Here is a 27299-nt window from a genome sequence, read left to right on the forward strand (position 1 = left end):
AGTTGTCAGTAAGCATAAGCGCTTTCATCTTTGCATCATCTGAAGAGTGAACATGAAAGCTTACCGACAACTTCGCTGTTTGTTTATGTTCTCTTATTATATATATATATATATATATATATATATATATATATATATATATATTCTTTGAAATCTGATTTGCGTTATTTTTCCATTGCTAATAGTATTTATAACTACAGGTCAATTATCTCCTACATTTGTACCATGTACGTCTATACAGACAACAAAGGTTGTTATTTTAACCGGCTATTCATGTTCGCATCATACAATATAGAGAAATATTTATTAACATTCGCTTAGTAGTCTATTTTTATTTTTTGATCATTTTATTCTAACATGTTCATTTTTACAGGCGTACAATATTTCAAATATATAATTTCATATGAGTTGTATTTCTTTCATCATACATTACTCATTCATTCTTCTTTGCACATTTCTATATTCTAATACAAATTAATTTACTTACTATCCGTTTATGTTTAGTTGGTATCATTGTCTGAGCTGACCCATAATTATGTAATAAATGACAGTTTAAAGGATATAATTATGCGAAATTCCTCTTGAAAATTAACGTTTCTTTTTAACATCTGCAAATCAATTTCTTTATGTTATATTATTTGCTTACCATAGTGAATCTATATCAATAATGTACCCGTGAGTAACTCATAAAGCTTTATGTTTTTTGTATCCATTATATTATGTAATATCTTGGTGGTCTACGTTTTCCATATGAACGTGTTGTATTCTGTGGTCACTTTTTGCACCATATACCCTTTTCTGTGTCTGCAAATAGTTGAGAATTTTTTGCGAACATGCTTATTTTGACATCAATCGTATTACCGGTAACATGGAAAAGTAAAAACCAGATATGCTTTTTTTACGTTTACATTTGCCTAATTGGAAAGCATTTATGATAGAGATAAGAAAAGCGAGGTGTCAGCCCTGTCTTACCGAACATTATAGATTAAAAATAATTGATAGAAAACCATTTGCTAGAAGTTTACTGTATGAGTTGATCATATAGATAATTTTAATACATTCAATGAGCTTACCCCACCCCCAAATTGTTTAAGACACATGTGAACTCATTACCACTCCACTCGATCAAACTCTTGTCGAGGAAAAGGACCCCTCCACAAACATTTTCTTGATTTAAGTAAAGCAATCGGACGCTAGATCTTAGTATCCTCACGCTCTCCTTGTTTATAATATTCTGTTCTGTTAATTCCTTTGATTGGAAAAATGTAATATTACTACTGTAAGTTCATTTTAAATAGGTAACACAATATTTGTTATGATTGTGAGATTGTTATCTCAAAATCATGTCAGCACCTAGAAGTTTCTTATATTTAATTTCATCAATCGCAGATTGTATTTTGTCCTCTGAAGGTATTTTGTCACCGTTTTCTTAATCAACATTACCAAAACTTAAATCAATATGTTCTAATAGATTATTTGCTTAGACTTTCATAGAAGTAGGGAAAACGCTCGTAACTAGTTTTTTCGACATATAAAACTTATCAATCCTTTAATTTTTCTTTTCCTCTTTGAAATGTTAAAGATATTTACACGGATTCCTTCTCCTCCAAATATCTTCAATTTCTAATTACGAATGATATCTTCAGGCTGGTTCTGCTTTCCCAACCTCATCCTGATCCGTTTAGTTATCTCTATCTCTATATATTACGTACACAGATATAATCCCCGAACCCCCACTTATAAGTATATTTCCAATATGCTTTCCCCGTAATAAGTTCTAGCTCATACATATGTAAAAAAATGTCTTGCACCTTGCACCATTATGTGCATATATATTAACTTCTGTTTTGTTATAATCGTCATTTTTAAATGTTATGAAACGACCATATATTAACACCTCCGTAGGTTTTATTTGTAAACCTTTGCGAACAAATATTTTCTCGTCCCTTGATGTTGATGTACCTTTTGACCAGTAGCTTTCGCTATTCCAATATTATCACCACCGCGGGTTTCTTGACAACAAATTATGTCAGCCTTTTACTTTTCTAAACCAATAAAAGAGATTCAACCTTTTTTCTAGGGAATTCAAACCATTTACATAGATTGTTAATAATTTTAAATTGGTTGCCATATCAAGGGGTAAAGTAAAACCAATCACAAAAACGATCACACTTAATACAATAAAGTTTCACTAATATCATAATTTAGATAACATTTATGCCAATGACAAATATTGTTAGTGATTGTAACCTACTTACCAGGAAGTTAGATGTTATGTTCGCTAAGTAGTCTTACGATTTATCTCTCTTTAGCCGCGTAGTTACATGTATATATAGAGAGTATCTCCGATCTTCATCAATTCATACAACTTTATCCCATATCCATGTGATACTTCATAGCATATCCAAATAAAACACGTCAGTTTAGGATCCCTGACCCACTGCATTGACGTTTTTCCTTTACACAGTAACATCCCCTTAACTTCTCTTTTTGACATAACTGTAGCACGTTTAGACTAGTAAAGTTCTGTTGACCAGATAGCTCAAAAGGTTACAGCGGTAATATAGCAATTTGAAATCCAGGGTTCGAAACTCGCTCTGGCCCTCCTGTAAATTGTATATTTTTGACATTTGTTGATTATATTTTGTTTATTTCAACTTTACAATTTGTTTTCAAAATAATTATGAAAGGTTTTCCTTTCAAAAATGATTTTTCCATGCTATAGTCATGCGAGAAAACAGTTTCCAGTACAAAGTTTCAGGTTTTGACAGTGGTACAGGGATACACGTGGTTTAAAGAGACTTTTCAATGTAACAATGATTATTCATATTTGCTTTCCCTGTTATGTGTGAACAATGTTTATATAACTATTGTAATTTGTGTTATGAACCATAGTCATATCTGAATAACATAGTTTGGGTACTATTATTCCAATAATAATATGAGTGTATAGATACTGAAATGAAACCGAGAATGAAGAGTAAGTAAAAACAAAATACTTTCAATTGTAAATAATGCAAATTACCAATACACTATTTACTGAGGATGTACTTTAAAGTTCAATGAAACAATCTCGATCTTTTTATTGGAAAAATGATATGGGCCATGACCCTGAGCAACGGTAGTATTGTGTTTCCTGATTGTTCGTTCATTAATGTTAAACAGTTGATTGTGTGTAATTGGTGTTAATAGTTTGTTTGTTTGTTTGTTTATGTTTAACGGCCCATCGACGGCTGTGGTCATTTAAGGACCATGGTGATTTATTTATTTAATTTTTTTTTTAACAAACATGTGAGTAGCGAAGATAAAATCAGATAAAATGGTTCATTTTAAAAGCATTCGCATTGTATGTGTAGATAATAAAAAATTAAAAAGGGGGTTAAAATAATAAAAGAGATAACGAATAGATGATATGGAATATGTGATATATATACAACGTCAAAAAGGGTAAGGTGGGTCAAAAGACATCAGAGTCTATAAAATAGACCGATGTCTTTCAAATTGTTAAATAATGCCTTCGAGTCCACGGAACTGAAAAGAGTTTTCATATCCGGGACTCGAAAGTAGTTATCACGAATGTGTTTAAAATCGGAACATTCTATTAAAAATTGTTCCACTGTAAATGGAGTGTCACATGCGTGGCATGAAGGTAGATCTCCTCGCTTTAAAAGGTATGAATGAGTAGGATATGTGTGCCCAGTACGGAGGTGAGCGAGGACAACTTCCTCTCTACGATCTTTCCGACTGGGAAAAGATGTTTTAAGTTTCGGTTGTATCTTAAAAAGTTTGTTGGTGGTCTCGAGAACCCAGCGTTGCTGCCATTCATTTTGAATGGATGTACGAATAGTAGGTTTAAAATCTGTGTATGGTAGTTTGATATTTGTTTGTTCGAGATTCAATGCATTTTTTGCTTTCCTGTCAGCAAATTCGTCTTTCTCTCTAGCACTGTCAAATCTATCCACTCCACAAACAAACTCTTTGTATGCATATGGACATGGGAAAGGAAAAATCAATCACCCTAGAATAAGAATGGGACTAAGTGCTTTAAACAAGCATAGATACTCTTACAATTTAACTAATAACAAATTCTGTGACTTCTGCGCGAACACCTCCGAAGAGGAAATTCATTTCTTTTTACTATGTCCAAAATATAACCGAATCCGTTCCAATATGCTCCGTGCTGTTTGTCGTATATTCGCTCCAAACATCAATTCCAACCTTATTGTAGAGCTCATGCCAAATGTTCTTGTCAAAATAATTTTATGTGGATTAGAAACTCTAAACGAAATTGAGAACAAAACATTATTTGACCATTTTGTTGAATATATCGTAAATTCAAACAGACTCTCTCTCTGTAATGTGTGTATGTGTGAGTGCAAGTGTGTGCGACATTTGTACGTCTTTTGTGTAATTGTACATATTGTATGTTTGATATATGTTGAGGAGAGCATTTAGTAGCCTTCGGGCTGTTTGTAATCCTCGTAAAATAAATAAAGAATTAAATTAAATTCGTTGCCTTTAATTCCGACATGGCTCGGGATCCATAGTAAAGTTATTTTAGACTTTTTGTTAAGATACGAGATATTCGAAGAGCAAGGTTTTGTACGAGTGCGTTTTTAGGATCTCGGAAATGTAAACTCTGTAGGACAGATAGAGAGTCTGAACAAATAATTGCCTTTTTAATTCGGTGTTCATCGATTTGGTCGAGGGCCAAACCAATGGCGCATGCTTCAGCAGAAAATACGGAGGCGCCGTCTGGTAGTCGGACTGAAGTGCACGTATAAGCAGTACAGCAGGCTGCTGCCACTTTCTCACCTTCTTTGGAACCATCGGTGTAAAGTTGTGTATGAGAAGGGTAATTCGAAATGCATTCCCGAAAGGAGGATTTGTGTTCTTCGGGCATAACATTTGGTTTCCCTCGCTCATGTTATGTAAAGTTAAAATCAGGGGTTTGAATGGTCCACGGAAGAACATCAGATATGTTAAATTCAGCTATGTCCGTCTTAAAATACCACAGAACACTCAATATAAGAGTAAGAGTATTGTATTAAACAGGGTCAGGGACTTGGAAAATGGCAGATGTCATACCTGTTACATTAGAATCAATCCTAAATACATCAATTTTGGCCAACTATGCACACTTAAGACGAGTACTGTACCGTCTCTATTGTCAATATTGTAGTTCCTTTCCAATGACAATATAGCATAAAATTACCAATAACAGGTACACTTCAGGAACACCGTGCTGTGGGTATCCCTTTTATTGTACACAATTCGCAGGGTTATTCCCTACCAAATTTGCTTAACAATGCTATTTGATTCTTGTAAGATTCTTGTCATGAATAGGCAATATTTTCATTAAATATAAACAGTGTAACTTTATGAAATTGTAAAGATACCAAAATTCTTGATTAGCACATTGAAATATCATTCTTAAGGTAATAGGTTTGTGTCACCATTCCTCAGGAGAATTTCTTCAAATTTTGTATTTATATTGCTTTGAAGTAAAGAAAATTTACTGCCACAAAAAATATAGGTTGTCAGAATTTTAAGGATTTTAAATGGAAATTTATGTAAAAAGGAGTGAATTTTGAAGAAAAAAATGAAGCACCAAATTTTTGCAAAATAATGTCAATAAAAATGATACAGACATAGATTAGTATTGCATTAATGTATAACAATTTAATAAATGCTGATATTATGTAAAATATATTATCTATAAACGATTAAAAATTGACATTTTATATTAAAACCATATACACATAGTAATTGCATGTAAGAGTTATCTTTCTTGAAAAACTTCACACTAGTGAAATAGGTAGCCGGTTTCCTGAAGTACAGAAAAATGGGCACATGTGACTCATTGATACAAAACAAATGACTCAATGCCTGGATTGCTTTGAAATACTTTAATATTGAGAGACGCACAGTTCTGTCAATAATAAACATACAATATTCATCAGTTTAAGATTAAACATTAGGATATGCGTAAATTGTGATACTGTCTCCCTACATTGGATTTTCAACTATGGATGTATTTCCTATTTCCGTTTATCAATACACTCATTCGACCTTAAACGAAAAGTTTGTTACGTATTCTATCTTTTCAATATATATATAAACGTAAAGATATAGTAGATGGTATTTTTTGGAATTTGACTTTAGATCCGCTTTGATTTTCGTTTGTATATCTAACTTCAAGTGTACTTTGATTGGTGAAGGGATGCTAAAAAGAAGTTTATACCGAAGCTAAATGAATGCTTATGTTCAATTGTTTTTACTGTCAGGCATATCCAATTATTTTTTTATATATATATTGTCAATTAATATCAATAGGGTTTTATTTTGTTTTGGAAAGGTAGTACCTGACTTTCAAATTGTTGTACATTTGTTGTACATCTGTATTAACATTTGACTCGTAGTTGTATCGAAAGCAATATCTAAAAAAAAGAGCTTACAAAGTCCGCTTGATAAGTTACTACAATTACTTTATTTACCTTGAGTGTCAGTAAAATAATAAGTCATGGTTATTCAAGTTCAATTATCACATATTTTGTTAGCAAAATCTCTTATATTTGGTTACAAGGTTAATTAATAGAGTAAACGACGAACTTAAAAAAATATGAGAAGAAAATTACAATTAAGTGCAACGCCTATTTTGAATATTGCTGTGTGGGATTTTTTGTTCAAAACTGTGTCATTCATGACGCCCCGATCTTCTTTAATAGTAAACGTGATTGCTTTGAATAAGCACAACTAAAAATGAGTTATCTGCTATAAATTCTAACTGATTCAAATGCCGTGAATTGGCAAAACATTAAAAACAACAATAAAACTAATATTGCATAATAATCCCAACAAAATGTTTAATTATTCAAACAAAAATAAAAGAAAATCGTTACACGTTTTGTAAAATCAATAAATCCTAAAAGGAAAGGAACAAAATCGTTAATTTACTGCATTGACGGTCTCCGTTCTAAACCAACCAAAGAATATAATAACCTGTTATGTAATGGCATATCATCTAATCTATGTGTGAAAATAAACGGCTCTACGTAAAAAATGTATGTACATGCATATGAACACTTTTCTTCTTAGAAATAGAGGTTTGTTTTTATGATTGAATGTATGTCTCACCTTATTAGTCAATTTTCTTCCCTCCTTCCATTGCAAAAACAAAAATCGCTGATTAAGTCAAATAACCGTTTGACTACAATGTTCTTAAAGGATAAGGGGCGTTAAGGGTCATTTCCGGCCTCATCGGAAATTTAAATTTAGTTTTTATATTCGTAATTTGGAGTAAATGAAGTACGCAAATATGAAATTTCAAATTCATTCAACAACTGGTCTAGGAGTTATGGCATTACATAGAGAGAGATTAACTCGCATGTTCGTAATAAAATACGTGGATATCGTCTTTTGTGCGCTATTTTGTTGAAGAACTAAAAACTATTCAATTTTGAAAGCCTCCGCATTTTTGCATAAAACATATAAATATGTATCTTACTTAAACATTGTCATACCAGTCTTCATTCGTAGAAAGGAACATTTGTTTGTCACATGCGGAGGCTTTCATTTCTGCATGCCATATTTTGTCTCTTTCTGCATAGCAAAACAATTTTGTTGCTATGGTAAGGCATACACGCATGCGCATTGGAAAAAATCTGCGCCAAAAAAGATAGTCTCAATTAATCAATATGATGTTTATAATAAAAAAATGTTAAATAAATTCAAGTTGAAAAGTATGATGCCCCAAGTCCTTTGTTATTAGAGGAACTGTCCACTAATAACCTATAAAAATCATTTGATATAAGGATAAATGCAAATGGAACGTTATGACGTGGAAAATCACATTAACCTAATATTTTAAAAGTTACAACTGAAAAGTTTGCACTTGAGATCAAGTTCACAGCGACATTATGACAGTGTACTGCAAATCATCTCTCTGAGTGATGCAGATATACTGCAAGGTTCATTGAGATATCTTTGATGATTTAAATGTTACGGAAAAGATTGCATTTATTTGACCTTTGACAATGCGGTCAAGGTCACAGTGGCATAACGACAGTGAATTGCACATTGTCTGTAGGTGATACATGTATAGTGCGAGCTCCATAAATGTATCTTTAACAACAGTTTTAAAGTTACGGCCTGGACAGGAAATTATTAGAAGAACAGGAAGACGAGCCAGTACTTAAATAATGTCTCCATTCATTCAAAGGGGAGACATAATTAAAACGTGTTTAACACAATTCGGTTACCTGAGTCTCAAGCAAAACTGGCTAGATTAGTGAAAAATCTTTTAAAAAGCCAACCTGTTCCCTAACACCTGGTAGACAATTAGTTGATACTTGATTTACAAGACTGGATTATATAAAGACAAACTGTATAGTTAAAGATAAAGCCTTTCATTTCACTTTAGATTGCGACGCCACAACAAAATATGCAAGTGTAAAATGTAAGACCCATGCAGTTCAGTTCTTCCTTTTTGATGTTAAAGGAATATTTTCATAATGTCAGTTAATGTTCCGTTTTCCTCAGGTAAATAAAACTAAGAATTAACCTCAACAAAAGTACATAACTGTTCATCAAATTTGTGTCAATATCCAACAACTTCATTTGTAGGAAGGACACTGCTCATCGATGTGTGTGACCGTTGAGTTTTCCTTCAGACTGGTCGATCTGTAATATAAATGATTTAATTAATCATTTCGCATATAAATAATAACCATATAGTAAAGTCAATATATATTATACATTGAAGGCTCTCAAGTCGAAATCAACAACAAAAACCGATTAAAATGTGCACCCCTTCAGTAATTTGTGTATCCATTTATTAATTTATAAGTAAATAATCGTTAATTTGTCTGCGAAGTTTAGCTAAAAATGGAGAAGCCTCGATAACACAGCCTAGTCCGTTTAAGGGAAAGAAACTTGTTTGCGAAAATAACTGATAAGGGGCACTATTGTCTTCATAAAATACCACTTTTTCCGTTTAAGACATTTGACTTGATATGGGAGTAACTTGACTAGTGATGGCTGGAGTGGATAGCTAGACAGCCGGATAAGTGGTGGTCTGGATAACGAGACAATCAGATAAGTGATACTTGGAGAGGGATGCAACCGGATAAATGGTGTGTTGCAGGGTCACAACCGGATTAGTTGTGTCTTGATCAGCAAAGATCGGCTGTATATTGGACATTATATCTAAACCGCCGAAAGGAATATTTAGTTATCTCTCTTTCACATCGTTTAAGCTATGCCATTGTGAGTTGTGATATGTTTGAAAATAGACTTGAGAAGATGCACGAAGAAAGATGGTATTGGAAATATTATTCAATTTTTCAAATGTGTGGGAAAGCACATCGACAAATGACATTGATTCAAACTTTTTTTTATCTATTATTGTATTTCAAATATTATATGCATCCTCTTGTTAATACTTTTAAAGAAATAAGTCAATAGAAATAGAAAGAAGTCAACAGAAAATCGGCTTTTATTTTTTATGAGAAGAAAAATGAACAAATGAAATCGATTCTAGTTTATTTAGCAAATACAAATCTGTATAAATAAATCGTTTGAATTATTGAATCATAAGAAATTAAAAAGAAAATAAAAACAGATTTGGAACAGATTCAATATATTCCACATAGACATAGTCTGTTGATATTTGATGTATCATTTTATGCTTTACAATTGTACACTTTGTCTGTGATGTTGTAATATGTCTTTAATTATGTACTGTTATTTTCTGTGAAACTTGTTAGTGGGTTTCGATGCCTATTGGATTGCAAAAGTATAATTGAATCAATAGATAAACTCAAATGAGCTATAAACAGAAGTCTGCATGTTCTGTCCATACCTCTTCAATGCACTCAATGACCACATTGCGGAAGTGCTGGACCAGCATCGGTATCGTGTGGTCAGCCGCCGTCCAAGGGTTAGTAACTGTATTCCTTAGAAAGGTAAGCACGTCGCTTGAGTCGGTCGATATCTATAGAAGAATGTGAGGCGACAGTTCCGTTATTGTCACCTAAGTTGTTTTTATCCAGAAATAAGTTTCTGACCTTCATTTATAAATATGTCATATGCATAACACAGTAACAGTCGTCTTACTACACTCTACTATCTTTATGTGATTTCACTTAAATGTATTCTAATATTCCAAATGATTTCTGTTTAATCAGTTACCGTGAATATATCAAAGTATATACATTCGTTGAATACAATAAAATAACTTGACAAAAAGGTAATGAATTAATGATAGCAATATATATATAATGCAATAGTTATGAAAATATATTACACAATTCAACACAATTCAACAAAGTCTGTTTAAACATGACTATTCTTTTATCTATTCTGTTTTGTTTACGTGTCGCGATTGGCACACCCACCGTTTTATTCATTTCCTACCGTATGGACCTTTGTTACATAAATGTTGTTAAATACATGAATCAATGTTAAACTTTCTTTTAAATGAATAAGGACTGAATAGACACTGCCGCATCCAGGCCGAGACTGAAGTAATAAATGGGCAAATGGAAGCACGCTATAGAAATTATACCGTATTTTTGAACTGATAAAACGATAAAACACGATATTTAATATGTCAATAACGTTCATTCATAACATTCAAAAGGACATTTACGCAACAGGGCGTTCCTTACGAATGATTTTAACAATTGGAAAAAGGCTTTTTGAAATTCACAATGCAGGAATTTAAAAACCTTTCTATGACAAAAAACTGTTTTCTTGATTCATCAAAAGGTTTGACGAAGAAACCCGTTACATTAATAAGTGTTTGTAAGCCTTTTATGGACGTGCGATTAAAGATTAAGATTATTCAATATAAATAACGGAAAATAGCACGGTTATGAAAATATCCAGTGTATATTTGGAAATATTGATACCAAAATGTCGTTTGAAAATATGTCGAAGACGTTAGCTTAGTTTGTTTGCGTGTTTGATTTTGTTTAACGTCTTATTAACAGCTAAGGTCAATTGTGGACGGCCTCCCCTGTGTCCAAGATGCATGCGTGTAGTGTATGTGTGTGTAGTTTGGGAGGCTGCGATATGTTCGTGTTTGTCTCCTTGTGATAGCGCGGAACTGATGCTGACTTTATAGTGCTACCTCACTGAAACATACTGCCGAAGACACCCAGCAGGACGCCCCACCCGGTCACATTTTACTGACAACGGGCGAACCAGTCGTCCCACTCCTAATTTTCTGAGCGTTAAGCAGGAGTATAAACTACCATTTTCAAAGACTTTGGTATGTCTCGGCCAGGGGACAGAACCCAAAGCCTTCCTCACAGGGGCGAACGCTCAACAAATGGTCAAAAGTGAGGCATTGTCAGGGGAGACATTAGGAAGAAGAAAGTTATTTAGAAAGGAGAGAAGAGATAAGGTCCCAAATTTAATCGCCTCTTACGATCATGCAATAGGGGGCAGCAAAGTTTCCCAATTTCAAACCTCGTTATATTCATATCTGAACATGTGTTTTGATTATCATCACGAAAAATAAATAGAAAGAGGAATCTAAAATACATGGAAAAGATAGTTATAGCCTATTACACTTACCCCGAGGCGTTCTTTGAAGGTATTCAAGACTTTGAAGCATTCTTTTTGGGCAAGTCTTGATTTTGTGAGGAACAGCGGTACATCACCAACTTTCTTTGCTTTGGGGTTCGACTGAGATAACCTGTCAAAGACGGCCATGTTGAGACGGTTACACTTATCGGCACAGGTGTTGCCTTTCTTGTTGACGGCAAAAGCATTGATAGCTGCATCAGGACCGATTTCAGACAGAAAATGCATCACTTCGTTATCCTGGCATGAAGATAAAAAATAGTTTTCATATTGAATTTGTAAGATTGTGTTTTATTGTAAATACTACAACGGACTTTTCAATACATCAATTACTTTTAAGAGGGTTGTTGGTAAGCGGACTGATACATAATTTCTCTCATGTTCATGAGTGCATTTATATATAGATTTATATTGTTCTTATTCATGTTTCAAATATTACTTAATTCATTTCTTCTCTACGTCTGCATTTTTGATAAAACAGTGTTTTGCAAGTCATAAGCAGTCTCGCTAAAGTCTAGTATTTAAATAACATATTTTAATTGTAGAGAAATACATTGAATCAAGGAGAACGGACAATGATGCCATGGCGACTTACTTTACATACAAATGACGTTCTTCATTACTTACCAGCACAAGATCAACATACGGTGTATCGAGGATCTTCGCTCGTATAAAACGCTTCGCCGATTCCTCGTCATGGTCGAAGTTGTCCGGAATTGGAGTCAATGGAACGCATACAAAGTTGTCATCAGTATTGGCGGCTGTCAGCCAGGCACAGTACATCAGTTTAGCGCCGAGCATTGCCTGTCCCAGGATTCGACCGTAGCCTGAACTGTTCAGCCCAATGACCTAGTAATGTATGGCCAAAGCCGGTTATAAGATAAACATGTACGAGAGGAATATGTAACTTTATCAGAGCATCGTCTTGTTTGTTCTTGGTTTGCTAAATCGTAACAGCCAAATATGAAACATCAACCGATTAATGAACACCAAAATTAGCACTCGCCAGAACTCGGTAGATTCCGCACCTATCATATTGTGATGAAGGGTACCGGAATATGCCGAGTTAGTCAGTTTTATTTTTGACAATTCGATATGTTAGTATTCTCCCTATGCGCGATATATAATGCAAACTCAAATATAAGCATCTACGGACCCTATGCTTAACTGTAAAGTGGTATGGAAAATTGTCTCCCTTTCTTTTATCCATCTCACAACGCAGGTATTTCGAAAGTATCCACCGGAGTTATGTCATCAGAATTACGATAATACAAGATGTACTTATTACTTTTATATCACGTGGAGTGTTCCTTTTTGCTAAACAGCTAAACACCATATGCTGAAAAAGGCCAATCGCTTAATTGTAACAATACTATTTGTAATTGCAACAACATCCACTGATGATCTACCACTTAAAACATATTTTATAGAATTATCACACTTAAACATTCAAAGCTCATATCATGCAGCTTTCGTATCCCCGATTAATATTTTCTGACAACAAGCCTACCGTTTATGCATTTAAGGAATACACCACCATGACAGAAAAGGAAAAGATAAACTAGTCTTTTGTTGCTATGGGGGAGCAGATAATTTCTTCAATGTCCTAAATAAGAAAGACACCGACAGATACCAAGTGTTCTACATGTTTTCAATATTAGTCGCCTTACAATTAACAAATACAGTACCTTATGAGCAAGGTATACACCGGCCGGCCCCGCTCCAGGCTTTGACGCCTCGATTCCAGCGCAATTGAAGACCGTGGCTGTGTCCATGAACACCATGTCGGTGGCAAAGGAGATGAACGCTTTCATGTGTCCGTTTCTATATGGAAAAAAAACATAAACATCGATTTCTTTCAACCATGCTTAGAACAATACTACCAATACTAGTATTAATCTCGAATATCATGTTATCTTTTGTCCATTACAATCCCAACATTGAAGCCGGGGGTGAAACACACAAACCTGATTTTAATGTTTGTTGATCGATTCCTATAGTGACCGTTCTTTATATGTAATCGTTTTACAGGACCAAATATAGAAAAGTACAGAAAAAAATAATTTGAACAAAAAGATATGAAAATATGAATATTTTTGAAAATTTTAACCCTGCCTTTGTCTTACCTATAACACAGACCTCCGGCCGGATAAGGACAGTATCCTGACTTGTGAGGGTCGATTGTCATAGTGTCAACATCCTTTAGGCGGATCAGCTGGTCACGTGTGTAGTCGCTTATAGGAAAGTGAGGTAGGGTCTGGTCATCCCCGTGAGGTTTCCGTACGAGTGTTGCAAAGTAGCCTCCCCAGGCCCCATCTGCCAGTATGTAGAAGTTCAGGCCCTAAAACAGCATTATTGTGGGGAATGAAAATGATTAATCAAATTTAACACATTCAAACAAGTGCCGCAGATATTTGACATCGCCTTAATTGATACAAAATGTATCTGGCTCAAAGGTCCTTCATGACCTAACTTTAGTCTCAGCGCCGCTCCATAAAATAAGCTGACTTTATCATCAAAAAGGTATAAACAAAAGTATTCTTGTTCCTTGCCTTGGTTCTGTACTCTGCTCTCAGGTCCAGGATATCAGCAACAGGATCGATCGCTCCGTGTTCTGTTGTACCGATCACACATATCACTGCAATGACTGGTATCTTCTTAGCCAACTTTTCATCTAGAAGTTTCCGGAATGCTGAGTAGAATCAAACGAATATAAGTCACTGAATTACCTGGATCTATAAACCAAAAAATGTGTAGAAGGTACTAGGAAAGTTAAGTAACGATTAAATGTGCAATCTGTAGGGTTTAAGAGAGACCCGTACAAACAAGAACTTGTGTCGTAAGCTTCATGTAGATATGTAGATATATTAACTTTTGTCAATGTTTTCTATATTTCACTTATCGATTTGTTTATCTTCATCATGCATCTTGACCTACCTATAACATCCAAGCGAGCGTATCGATCGAAGGGAACGCATACGAGATTTCGGCCTCCGATGCCCACAAGCGTCGCAGCCTTCCCCCAAGAGAAGTGGTTGGCCGCCGATGCTATAATAATAGGTGCGGTCCTTAAACCGTGCAACAGATAAAACTGGACGAAACCGTTGTGGGCTAGACTGGACCTAGTAATAAAAACAATGTATTATATTTTATACCAGCGAAAGTTGTGGATAAAAAGTGAAAATATACGAAATGTTGTGCTTTCACAAGTGATGATATCAATTGTATATTTACCAAATAAAAATGTAACTTTCTATTATCTGCTGCGTATTTTCTGTTGTGCTGACTGTTTTGTACATATATAGCGCATATTTCAGTTTTATACAAATGTGATTGAATACATTTATACGAGCAAATCCTAACAGAAAAGAGCAGAAAACGGCAGAACTAACCCATTCAAAATAGCGCATAGCCATTGGAATCTGCTAATAATTCCCGCATTTTTTTGTTGCAGTAATTCATCAGTCAAATTAATGGCTTCTCGTTAAATACCATGTATATTTCACTCGTATCGCAGAATATACAAATAATTTCACTCGTAAAAACTATGGGTATTTGTGATTCAACGGAAACCCTTGATTTGTCTTATAATTAATGGGTCTTAAAATGGGTAAGTACATGATTTCCCTGTAAGATGTCTGTCGTTAATCTACCTGGTCCGGCCCAATATTGTCTAAAGGTAAAGGGTATCGCTGCATTGAAGTGACCGAGAGACCCTATCCCTCCCCCTTTCTCTACTTTTGCGGAGAACAAAACCGAGAATTGTTAGATATAAAAGCTGGTATTTACCAGGATATTACTCCTGGTCCCTGAAAACGAGGCTGTCGCCCCCCTAATTCCCCCCTCATTGATCCGAGCATCTGTTTTGGTACCAAATGAGAAACTGTTAAGTGAGGAGATATGACTGTGTAAGCTCTAGACATAGGCAGGTCTCAGTGTCAATGTTATTTGACATCAATCCCCTATACTCCCAGCAATAAACCCACCTTCAGGGCATGCAAGCCACAGTTTCCCCAGTATCAGGGTTCAGACATGTAATATAAACCTATAGAACAGTCAATTTGGACACCTACAAATTTATGATTGATAAAATAAAATTGATAAAATACAGGTTTGGCAGTACAAGCATTCATAATTTAGAATGAACCAACGATTGACATTCTTGGACATATCTGCCAAGTTCCTATCGATAGTGACAATTAAGAATATTCTTACTTGTTAATAACATCTTTGAGATCAGAAGCGTCTTTTTGTGTCAGTCGCTGAATTTCCTGAGGTAAAGCTACGATGTCATCAAGATCAAGATTCAGTAAGTCCCACGTTGATGTGACTGTTATCTTCTGTTTTCTACCCAGCCTTGGAATATACACGTTCAGTTCCTTAGCACTGACAAGCAGCCGTTCATCCTTAATGGCTCTCTGTACTGCCAACGGGAAGAACTTGATATTCCTGGATGCCCACAATGCCTCTATATTGGCGGTGGACCCACCATTAGTGATGTGTCCCCACGGGTTGTGTGTTGCTTCAAATCCGATCATTTCACAGAGTTGCTTGCCGACCTCTATTTCCAGTTGTGTTGTTACTGGACTGAGCTCACTTGTCGCATTATTAGCATTGGTCATCCATGCGGAAAGGTAACCTAATTTGGCCGCCATCGTCGCTTCAGACACCATGTGACCCTGTTTATTACATGTGAAATATTCCATCATTGTCGAATTCGAGTAAAAATTCTAATTTTTCTTTCAAGCAGAAAATTCATAAGATAATGATTAAGGACTTTCCACCCTTCGTAATACACATGTTTTTCTTGTCGTATTTTCGTGTCGTCATTTCCGTATTGCGTATCGGGCATTCCATTACCGTAGTGTAAATTATAGTAACACCGGGTAAACAATAGTGCACGTGCGTGACGATGATATGTCAACACCCGATATCGAGACTTAACTTGGAAATGTGTAATCACACGTACTTCAGAAATAAAGTTTATGATACAAAGACATTAATTAACTCACGGGAAAACACTGACATGCGATCAGACGACTTCAAGAATGTCGTATATGAGGCGCATGGAATGCAGACTGATGTGTTTTGTTTACCAACCTCACCTGTACGTATCATATGCTAACATTAATTCACAAGCTCTTGGTCGCTACGACTTTTGTTGTCGAGCGAGTTACGCTCTGTCAGATAAATTGGTTCACAAATGCTATTACAATAACTCTGTGAAATTAGTGGTTTGTAAAATATCAAGATCCCTATCAAATGCTAGTGCATGTGCGTGCACGTAATAACGGCATACCATGCGATAGCCTATGGTTACATATGTACCTGACATGTTGATATGTACCATGCGTAAGCGGGCTATGGAATGATGTCCAAAGTGTACATGATTGAGAGTAATTTTGTTCCATAAAAGAACAGTAAATTGACAATTAAATATAGTAATTTAATTTATTTCCGTCGTTTTTGGAATAGTAAAGAAAATAAGCGTCATTGTATAAATTCTATCCCTCTGCAAAACGTTCCGGTTTTTTTCAAGGTAGACAACTCTCGTCAGGATCAAAATTATCGTAAAATGTAAAATAAATTAATCATAAAGACTTTGTGTGTATTTGGTTCAATTTTTCAGTCTTTTTGTATGAAACTATGTGTCCTGTTTGCTTTTAGCTTGTATTTAGTAACTGTTATCATACAATTTCAATAAAAAACGCTTTTTGTAACAAGTTGTAGATATTTTATGATAAATGAAATATTTGTAGGGTTGATTAGCAATGTTTCTTTTCATTATTTTATTGTTGCAATAGTTTTGAACAATGCCACATGCTCAAAAAAAGTGAAAGTGTTGAATTTGAAAAAAAATCAATTTTTCGGTCTTTTTTGTATAGAACCCAGTTTATCGGAATGCTTAGATTTTCATAAAATCATCTCTACATAGTGATATAACCATTATGTGAAAATTTCATTGAGTTCTACTGGCTAATTGCGAAAGGGTGGAGCCTCCTTAATATATGAAACATAGCTGAGCTAAATCCAACAGTTATGTTCTTGGACTGCTTAAGTTTTATTACTTTTTTCCCCAATTATCAACCGTTTTATTAATTCTCTATAACAAGGTTGATCAATCTGTAGCACTTACATTTCAGTTATTCTGTCAGAACGCAGTTATATCGATAATAAAACCACTGCTACACAGTACATGTGTTGTTTTCATTTATTAATGACAATTCTCCTAAAAATGATATATTATATATCCATGTTAATAATTATTGCAAATAGTTTTCTCTGCCGTTTAATAACGCCAACCAATGCCCATTAAAGATGTTAACTGTTTTTTAAGCATTTGTATTTTAGCGCTTCATGTTTACTTGCATATTTTGAATTAGATTAAGTAAGCTTATACAAGATTCTTGTTTACTTCATACAATGATTTATTATTATTTAAAATTAAAATATTTCATGTTTTTCCTAAAAACTTAAAACGCCCATTAATCTTAGCTTATATAATTGACAACATAATTTAGTATGGTTTTGTAGTAAATGTAGTGATACAACGTGATGGTTAAATACATTTCTCTCACAACCACTGTAGATTTCCTTATTCTCGACTAACTGGGTATACCTGCTGGGAGTTGGTAAACATTTATGGTTACCCACTAGCGGGTAACACCCTGGACGCTATTTCATTGGTCACTATTCTAAGTATGACGTCATCCTCTATTATGACGTCAAAGTTGATGTCAATTGTCTTCCTAATCGAAAACATAAATAATGTAGACACAAGAGACACATATGGTTTCCTAGATGTACCATCTGAGCGTTGCTAGAGATCCATACTCGTGATGGCTGGTTTTCATGTCTATTTGACTTTCGTTAGTTGCTTTTCAAATTGTAAAAGACACTTAGTAAACCTCGTGTATTTATACAATTTGAAAATTAACTAACTCGAGTTAGATAAACATAATAACCGACCATCACTCGTTGGGGAACCTCTATTAATGTATTTAAGTTTGATTCTTTCTAAATAATTAAAATTCATAATATTTACTTGAAAAGATCTAAATATCTAATAATTTATATTACTTCAGTATATATTTGAACCTATTTGTCTGTTTGAGTTGGATGATATGATCCCTACCTGGTATCGCACACTGGCGTACGGAATGGATTCCGTGAGTACGTCATTCAGGCACTGAAGTTCCATTTTCAGTTTAGCCATTTCTGTCTTGTAACTTGTTGATGATTTCACTTCGGGAGTGATCAACTTAGGGTCATTTGGAAAGTAGTTCTTCGGTTTGACATTTTGTCGAATAGATTCTATGGCTAGCTCACAGAACTCGTCGGTATTTTCAGCTGACGGTCCAATAAACCAAGCCCCGAGTTTTCCCCATTGGGTATCACACACTTCCTCGTCCATCTCTCTACCATTAGTGCCATTTTCACTTCCGACTGTAGAGATACCGTTCATTCTATTCATTATCTGGCGGAAAGGAAACGACATAAAAAGGTACCAAACATACTTTCAAGTCTAGAATTCATTGCTTTGTCTACAAATGATAAAACTGTTCCGTATGTAAATCATGGGTTTTTTTCTCTCTGTAATTCTGTGGTAGATCTGAGGGTAAGTAATTTAGAAATTGCTTTCGTTAAACAGTGAAAAAGCATGCAACAAAGCTTTTAATGTGATGACATCTGTGCAATCTTGAGATCAACAATATACAAAAAATATATATACAGAAAATGGAAAAAAGTCTGGAAAGTATTAAAATCAAAATCTCAGAATGTCTTGATTTCAATACACAAAATATGTATTGGCCAAACTATGCTATAGTTATATCCAAAAAAACGAAAATATTGGGAAATCACTGAAATTAAATCAAAACAATGAAAACAGGTGACCCCTCACATGTTTGAGAAAAATATACGATTTCACCATCAATTATTTTCAATATAGCTCTTGAAGGCGAATGGGTATTAAAATGTAAAAAAAAACATCCTTTCGTTAAGATAAATATATGTGAAGTGCAAAGTTAGGGGAATTTCCAATTTAATCAATTTTATCTGATTGATATAAATCTTGTCAATTTGCGGAGAGGTTCATTGAGAAGGAGTTAAACTTCAGTGTTGCCAGATCCCCATAACGCCATTGTAGGAAATGTAAGAAAATATCAGTACTTTTTTTTCTTTCTCAATTTAGTTTTCTGTAGTTTGTTTACAACAGTTTAAACGATTTTCACGTGAATAGATTACATAACCCAGAATGTTTTGCTAGCATTTATATAATTCGTTTTACTCCAAAAGGTTGTTCAGCGCTGAAAGAGTCCTTTTATGCACAACCAAACTACCTCAAACATTTACAATTTTAAAGTCTTTTCAATGGCATGTGATACAGTCCTGGGGAATAGGATATGCGCAGTTGTATTTGTAAATAAGTCTGCTCGATGAAATTTCAAACTGTTATATAACCGTTGTATCTATACATCTACAAAAACGCGTGCATTTGCATTACTAAATTGCATACATTCTAATAAAAAAAAAAAATCTAGTTACATCAAAAGTTCGAGGAATACATGATATTCGACAAATCCGAGGTCGACCGACGTCATCATTCTTTTATCAGATAGGACAACAGACAGTACGAGCACTGCAAATATTGTGGATAGTAGATGAAAGAAGAAAAAAAAACTTAAATCGCAATGACAGAATTTATTAAGATTTTAAATAGCTGAAGAATGAAAACATTTAGCCACCGGCATTAAGGAAGTAAAGATAATTAAAAAGCTGCATGTGTAACGTACTTGTCGTTTTGACATAGTCCGCCATATCGCGGTCGGGGCCAAACGAACTGTTCGACTAATGAGGGGTATTCGAGTAAACCGAGTTCGAGGACGTGGGTTATTTTTACTCAACGTGTTAGCTTTGCCGACCCAGTCAAATTTTAGTAGCTTGCCACTTGAAAAATGTTCTGACCAAGAGGACTGCCTTTTAATCAAGCAAGAATCAGCGTTATCACAAGTAATGCTCAAATAACGTATTGACATTACGTTTATGCAATTAGCATGATAGTAATTTACAAACATGAAAAATTCTCAACCATCCTTAAAAAGTAAATATGTTACCTCGATTCGGCTACGCTGTAAGCGTGTGTTACCAAAGGCTTAAAATATGTACGAGTTGGCAATATATAATCGAAGTCGATTCGGCTACCCTGTAAGCGTGTGTTACCAAAGGTTTAAAATATGTACGAGTCGGCAATATGTAATCGAAGTCGATTCGGCTACGCTATATGCGTGCGTAAACTTAGTTGTTACACAGGTACGATTTGACGTTTGACTTTAAACTGTTTTGTTGACGTAAGTCAGCAGTCTATAAATGAAATGATTGATAGTTTTTTGCATGAATTTAACATCCTCATAGATCCTTTCGTCGGTGTTGTTAAATTTGACTATCTAACTAGTTAGTCAACTGCTCTCTCAAATCTTGCAATTCACACACTATACTCTAAAAGTATAAAAAGTTTTTAATCATGAAACAAATTTGAAAACAAATCAGCATTATTTGATTACAAGCATGGGACAGTATAAGGCTACCGTACCTAAATACATGTAGTTAAAAGAGAGTAATTGAGCGTAGCAGGTGGTATGCTCGAGTATTTACAAAATGTCATTTTATAAACTGTTTACTAAATGAAAACATGGATATCCAAATATTTTAAGAATTACATGTAAGTAAACCTAATGTACTGGGTTTGCGATGTGAGAGGATTATTTAGAGGTGAATCCAAACAGCTTCACTCTTCAACTTCCCATTTTATTCCCGGAAACAGGAAGCCAACAACAACATAAAAAAAAGATACGGAGACGGAATTCCATTATACACAAAACGGCCAATTCCGGGTATTCCATTGATGGTTATAATATAAAATATACCATGTATATAACAACAGTTATCATTAATATTGACTCTGATGATTCTAATTTGATACCATACTTATAGTAATATTGATTCAAATAATAGAAACTAGCATAATGGAAGAGAAGGACATTCTTTTAAAAAATCGTAAGTTAAAAAAGTTGAATCTAACAGTCTTAATGGTTTTGAAATATTTTATCTTCGGCCATTATTTGTGCCGGTTCATAAAATACTTAATATAACTAAGATAACATCCGGAGTACTAGCTTTATGAGTTCGTTTGCAATTCATTTACATCTATTTTAAATATTCATTTGTTAAATATTTGTGAAAATTTGGGTTTTGACCAGGGCTAAGTATAATTGGTGTTATTTTTTATCAATGGATAATAATTAAAACATTATCAAAAAACAAAGCATGCATTGATATTTTTTCTGAAGATTTCAGGAAGGCATTCCAACATGTTGAATGAGTGAGCCTGTGGTTAAAGCTTATCAATACTGAAATTCGTGATAATTTTGAAGACTTGTTAAATATCTTAACAGCTGTGTAAAATACCGTTTAATGTTAAAAGAGTGAGTTTTCACACTTTTTTCACAAACAGCTATCTCCTTTACTTTTTTTAAACAAAGTGCTTCAAAATATGTTTGACGGCCTTCACATATATTTTATTTACTAATAAATATATATATATATATTAGTAAATGATATTTTTGGGTGTTTTCGTAACGGGTACATAATTTCAAACCATGAATTTTAAATGTATGATGTTAAACCAAATGATGTCGTAGATGAATTTTAATAAATAGCCCAAGTATTGTCAAATGTATTTATCTGATCAAGATAGTTATTAAAACATTGTTTGCATTATCTCATAAATGTGAAGAAAAAAACACACAATTAAATGTTAAGGCAATTTAAATCTTTTAATTTTTTCGTCAGCAGTATTTTATGCTATGCAGCTGAGGTTTGGGGTCTATTTAAGATTTATATGATTTAGAAGGTTCATTTGAATTCTTGAAAAAGATTACCAGGAGAACAACATTCAACCTCTAATGCTATTGGGTAGATACCGAACTTGATAGATATCAACTAGAACGTATGATATTCCTGCGAATTTTCAAAAGCTTGTTCAACAATTTATTCACAAATAATTGTATATGGCAAGTATACCGTGAACTGCACATGTTAATAATGGTTATTATGTGATTAATCAAAAGAAAAGTAATAGGACCTTTTATAAAAATACGGAAGTGAAAATTAATACGCACATGATCGTTTCAATAAGGTTGTCGTCAAGGAGTCATTTGTGCACAAATTGCACTTTTGTAATGATTTGTTATAAAGGTCTTTACAAGATTGTCATTTGGAAGTTATTGATGACTTCAATTAATTTGAATTTTAAATTTTAGAAAGGATCAAAGGAATTTTTGTTGTTGTTATTTTACAGTATAAACAATGTTTTACATACGATGTAGACAATTGTATATTGCGATTTGTTTTCTGGCCTCAACACATTGAAAAAGCAATTGATTTATTCCAATAATTCATTCCCCCTCTGTTACATTTAACTTCAGATAAATGTATAAAACCTACAAAATATATCAATAATAATGCCATTATATCAAATAAGAAGCGTGACAAAATGTTACTGGAATCAAATCATTATTTGTTAACCTTCACTAGAGGACACGTAACAGTATATAACAACAAAGTTATAACACGGTTAAAACGATTGGCACCTGGCCAGAATACATAACCTATGATGTATTGCAAGAAATGATATAATCAGTTTGCCTCGAATAGATCGTTCACCACTGAAAGAGCTTTCTGACGCACAACGAAACAACCTCATAAAATATATCATTTAAAATACCTTTCAATGACATTTATCATCACACTGACAAACAGGATATGCTCAGCTGCACTTAACAAATTTCAAGACGATGCACTGTCAGATAGTGACATGACCGTGTTTTTTTATCCATACATCTACGTAAAGTGCATGTATATATACATGCATGGGTATGCAAGTATATCTACATATATAAGCGGTATGCAAGCGGTATTATTTGATTGAGAAACAGAATTCATGGTGACTTGCACCTTTTCACAAAATATATATGATTTAAATATGTGTTCTTTAGATGATAAAACATATTTCACGTCCCATCTTTTGAAGTGAGTTTTAGTATTATATTTTACAATGTTACCTTCTTGCTCCACTTTTGGAAATATACAGACTCAGGATTGCGATGAGGGCATCTTTTTGGCTATCATTGTATCGAGTGCAGAAAAAGCATGAACATCTCAGGCCCAGCAACGTTTTTTTCTAAATTAATTAGTGTTTACCCGATCAACGAGAGATAAAAGGTAAGTATTACATTTGTAAACATGAGACTAGCTACCTATGATGTAATAAAATGATCGACTACTTGGTTATTGAATTTTGAAACCTTTTCATGTTCCACCGACTACCAAACTAGCTTAACTTCAATTGAAAATTTATGAAACAAATTCAGAATTGCCATTTAGGCGAGGCTCTTTCATATTACAAACGTAGCTTCAGGGCGAGTTTTGTTTATTCATTTATTTATTTTTCATCCAATGTTAAAACGAATTAAATTTTAATTAATAGCGTCAGTTTTTCAGCATTGTCCTTTTGACTCCTTGTCTAAAGTTAGAGGTCACAATATTATGACGACATGTATATTGCCTAATTGTCTATGGGGTCATAATAGATAATATCAGAATATACTCAAAATATGATATATGGTTGATTAACTGCATTAAACGACAATCATGTGATCAATCAAAACAAGATGAATTGGTTCGTTTATAAAGATGCAAGTTACAATTTACATACAGATACATAAATAATGCATTAAATAACTTTGAACAGGGTTGCCTGCACTGAGACCTTTTGTATCAAATTGCACTTTGTAATGATTTATTATACAGGTCTCAATGAGATAGTCATTGCAACGCTATTTATGACTGTAATAGATTTAAATGTCGAATTTGGACAGGAAAAACATAATTTTCTCTCTCTATTACTGCGTTTAAATATATAGTTTGTAAAAAATCAAAAATTGGAACCCCAATATCAATGTATTCCTCTCATTATCATTTTTTGAAAATATGTAACTTTTTAAACAGCAGAAATTTCGTTTGGAATGTCACACCATAAATGCATAAGGAGACGTTCTCGTGACTCATTCGTTAAGTATCCTTTAATATTTTATCGTTTTTCAGCCTGTGTTTTCAGGGTTTATCGTTCGAACAATTTTTCTCATCCCGAGCTGTAATAAGGTCCTTTCGACAAACCCTGACAACACAAATTATATACAACTACCTTGTATATTTCTCCAAATTTAAAAAGTCAACTAGAAGCCATATCTTCCGACTGACTTCTAGAAACAAATAGATTTGCGCGGAGGAATACCATGAATCTTGAAACCATGTAGAAAGATATTTTAAAACAATTGTAGTGTCATTTGCTTCGCCGTTTCTACATTGACGCTTAAAAAGGCAATAATCTTAAAATGAGTTGTTGTTGACGGACTATTTTCTCATCCGGAACATGGATAAGTTTGTTACGGTTCGGGGCGACACTAGGCGTCAGTTATCGTTCTTTTGTTGGCGTTTTTTTTTTTTTTTTGGTTTTTTGGTTTTTCGGTTTTTAAAATACTTTCATGAATGGGAAAATCCATTCTCAAGTTAGACATTATCAAATATTCAGGTTAATCTCATTTAGAAGACAATATCAGATATTTTGTCCAGACACATTCAAACGACAATATTATACATACTGTCTAGACACATTCAGAAGACAGTAGCATATATTCTGGCTAGAATTATTCAGAAGACAAAAATATACATTTTGTCTAGATACATTCAATTATATTATATATTCTGGCTAGACACATTCAGTTAAATTATATGTTTGGCTAGACACATTCAGTTATATTATATGTTCTGGCTAGACACATTCAGTTATATTATGTATTCTGGCTAGACACATTCAGTTATATTATATATTCTGGCTAGACACATTCAGTTATATTATATATTCTGGCTAGACACATTCAGTTATATTATATGTTTGTCTAGATACATTTAATTATATTATATATTTTGGCTAGACACATTCAGTTATATTATATGTTTGGCTAGACACATTCAGTTATATTATATATGCTGGCTAGACACATTCAATTATATTATATATTCTGGCTAGACACATTCAGTTATATTATATATTCTGGCTAGACACATTCAGTTATATTATATTTTTGGCTAGACACATTCAATTATATTATATGTTTGGCAAGACACATTCAGTTATATTATATGTTTGGCTAGACACATTCAGTTATATTATATGTTTGTCTAGATACATTCAATTATATTATATATTCTGGCTAGACAAATTCAGTTATATTATATGTTTGTCTAGATACATTCAGTTATATTATATATTCTGGCTAGACACATTCAGTGATATTATATTTTTGGCTAGACACATTCAATTATATTATAAGTTTGGCAAGACACATTCAGTTATATTATATGTTTGGCTAGACACATTTAGTTATATTATATGTTTTGGCTAGACACATTCAGAAGACAATATCAAACATTCTGGCTAGACACATTCAGTTATATTATATATTCTGGCTAGACACATTCAGTTATATTATATGTTTGGCTAGACACATTTAGTTATATTATATGCTTTGGCTAAACACATCCAGAAGACATTATCAAACATTCTGGCTAAACACATTCAGTTATATTATATATTCTTGCTAGGAAAAATTATGTATTTTGTCCAGACACATTCAGTTATATTATATATTCTTGCTAAACACATTGAGTAATAGTACATATTCTGGCTAGACACATTCAGAAGACAAAGTTAGAAATAACCTACCTTAGTTTTTTTCTGTTTTCTTGAGTATGAAACAGTCTTCCGCGAAATTAATGTGATAAGTCCGTAGTTCTCGCAGGAACTACATTGTCGATTCATATATATATATATATATATATAGAAACGTGATCGTGGGAATACATTAACGAAACAATTAACTCAACTTATAGAATAAGTACCAAAACCTATATGATTGCTTTTACGTATTTTAATGGATGTACTGGTATTCTAACTATTGGTGCTGTTAAGTCAGGCCTCCCATAGAGCTTCGGTTTTGGGATATTCAACGGCTTTTAATCCATAACATAACACGCTAAATATGATTTTGTGATCAGGTCCGTTAAGCACATCCAATCGTTTTAAAGTATAACATACGTTGGTACATATCAAAAGCGATTGACAAAATCCAATTTCGCGAGACATTCATACGACATAGAACGCACAAAAGCATTAAGATTACTTGTCGAATTGAGATTCTAGTTTTCACTTTGCAGTTGTTTAATTTGAATGTACATATTCAACAGTTAACAATGTAGCAAAATTACAAAACATGTTATGTTTACATGTTTATTCTGACTCTATTATCTCGTTCACTCATTCGTGAATAATATTGACATATGTCTGGTTCATTTTGGTGTAGCCGTATTATAGTTCGCTGACATTCGATTACAGGGACATGACCTGTTACAGGTACCTAAATTAATTGTCCCCTCGATCTTTCGTAACAAAATAGCTCGGAATAAAGAAAAGCTTTTTCCTGTTCTACATATCATTGGTCTTGCTAAAGTCTTATATATTTAAAACAGAGCCATTAATTGATTTAACTAACTTCCGTACCTTGTCATCGTATCATCTACTTTCAATT

General features: G+C 33.6%; 1 protein-coding gene across 1 annotated transcript; it reads right to left on the bottom strand.

The window, feature by feature from the left end:
- Positions 1 to 5900: 5900 nt before the first annotated feature.
- LOC110467482 lies at positions 5901 to 26501 on the bottom strand. The gene is made up of 11 exons (XM_021524687.1): positions 26438 to 26501; positions 18728 to 19069; positions 15808 to 16271; positions 14530 to 14714; positions 14145 to 14284; positions 13719 to 13933; positions 13281 to 13416; positions 12220 to 12441; positions 11584 to 11832; positions 9863 to 9994; positions 5901 to 8682 (listed from the first exon to the last, which is right to left on the bottom strand). The coding sequence occupies exons 2-11, from the start codon at positions 19064 to 19066 to the stop codon at positions 8638 to 8640; spliced, it is 2127 nt and encodes a 708-aa protein (XP_021380362.1). The 5' UTR covers positions 19067 to 19069; positions 26438 to 26501; the 3' UTR covers positions 5901 to 8637.
- Between the last annotated feature and the right edge of the window lie 798 nt (positions 26502 to 27299).

This window comes from Mizuhopecten yessoensis, unplaced genomic scaffold (assembly GCF_002113885.1).
Source record: "Mizuhopecten yessoensis strain PY_sf001 unplaced genomic scaffold, ASM211388v2 scaffold11173, whole genome shotgun sequence".
NCBI lineage: Eukaryota > Metazoa > Mollusca > Bivalvia > Pectinida > Pectinidae > Mizuhopecten > Mizuhopecten yessoensis.

Coding starts and splice junctions, on each gene's coding strand:
- LOC110467482 (XM_021524687.1), bottom strand. CDS start 19,066: ATGAATAGAATGAACGGTATCTCTACAGTCGGAAGTGAAAATGGCACT. Junction 13,934..14,144: donor GAGCAGAGTACAGAACCAAG/GCAAGGAACAAG, acceptor ATGCTGTTTTAG/GGCCTGAACTTCTACATACT. Junction 11,833..12,219: donor CGTATGTTGATCTTGTGCTG/GTAAGTAATGAA, acceptor TCTTCATGCCAG/GATAACGAAGTGATGCATTT.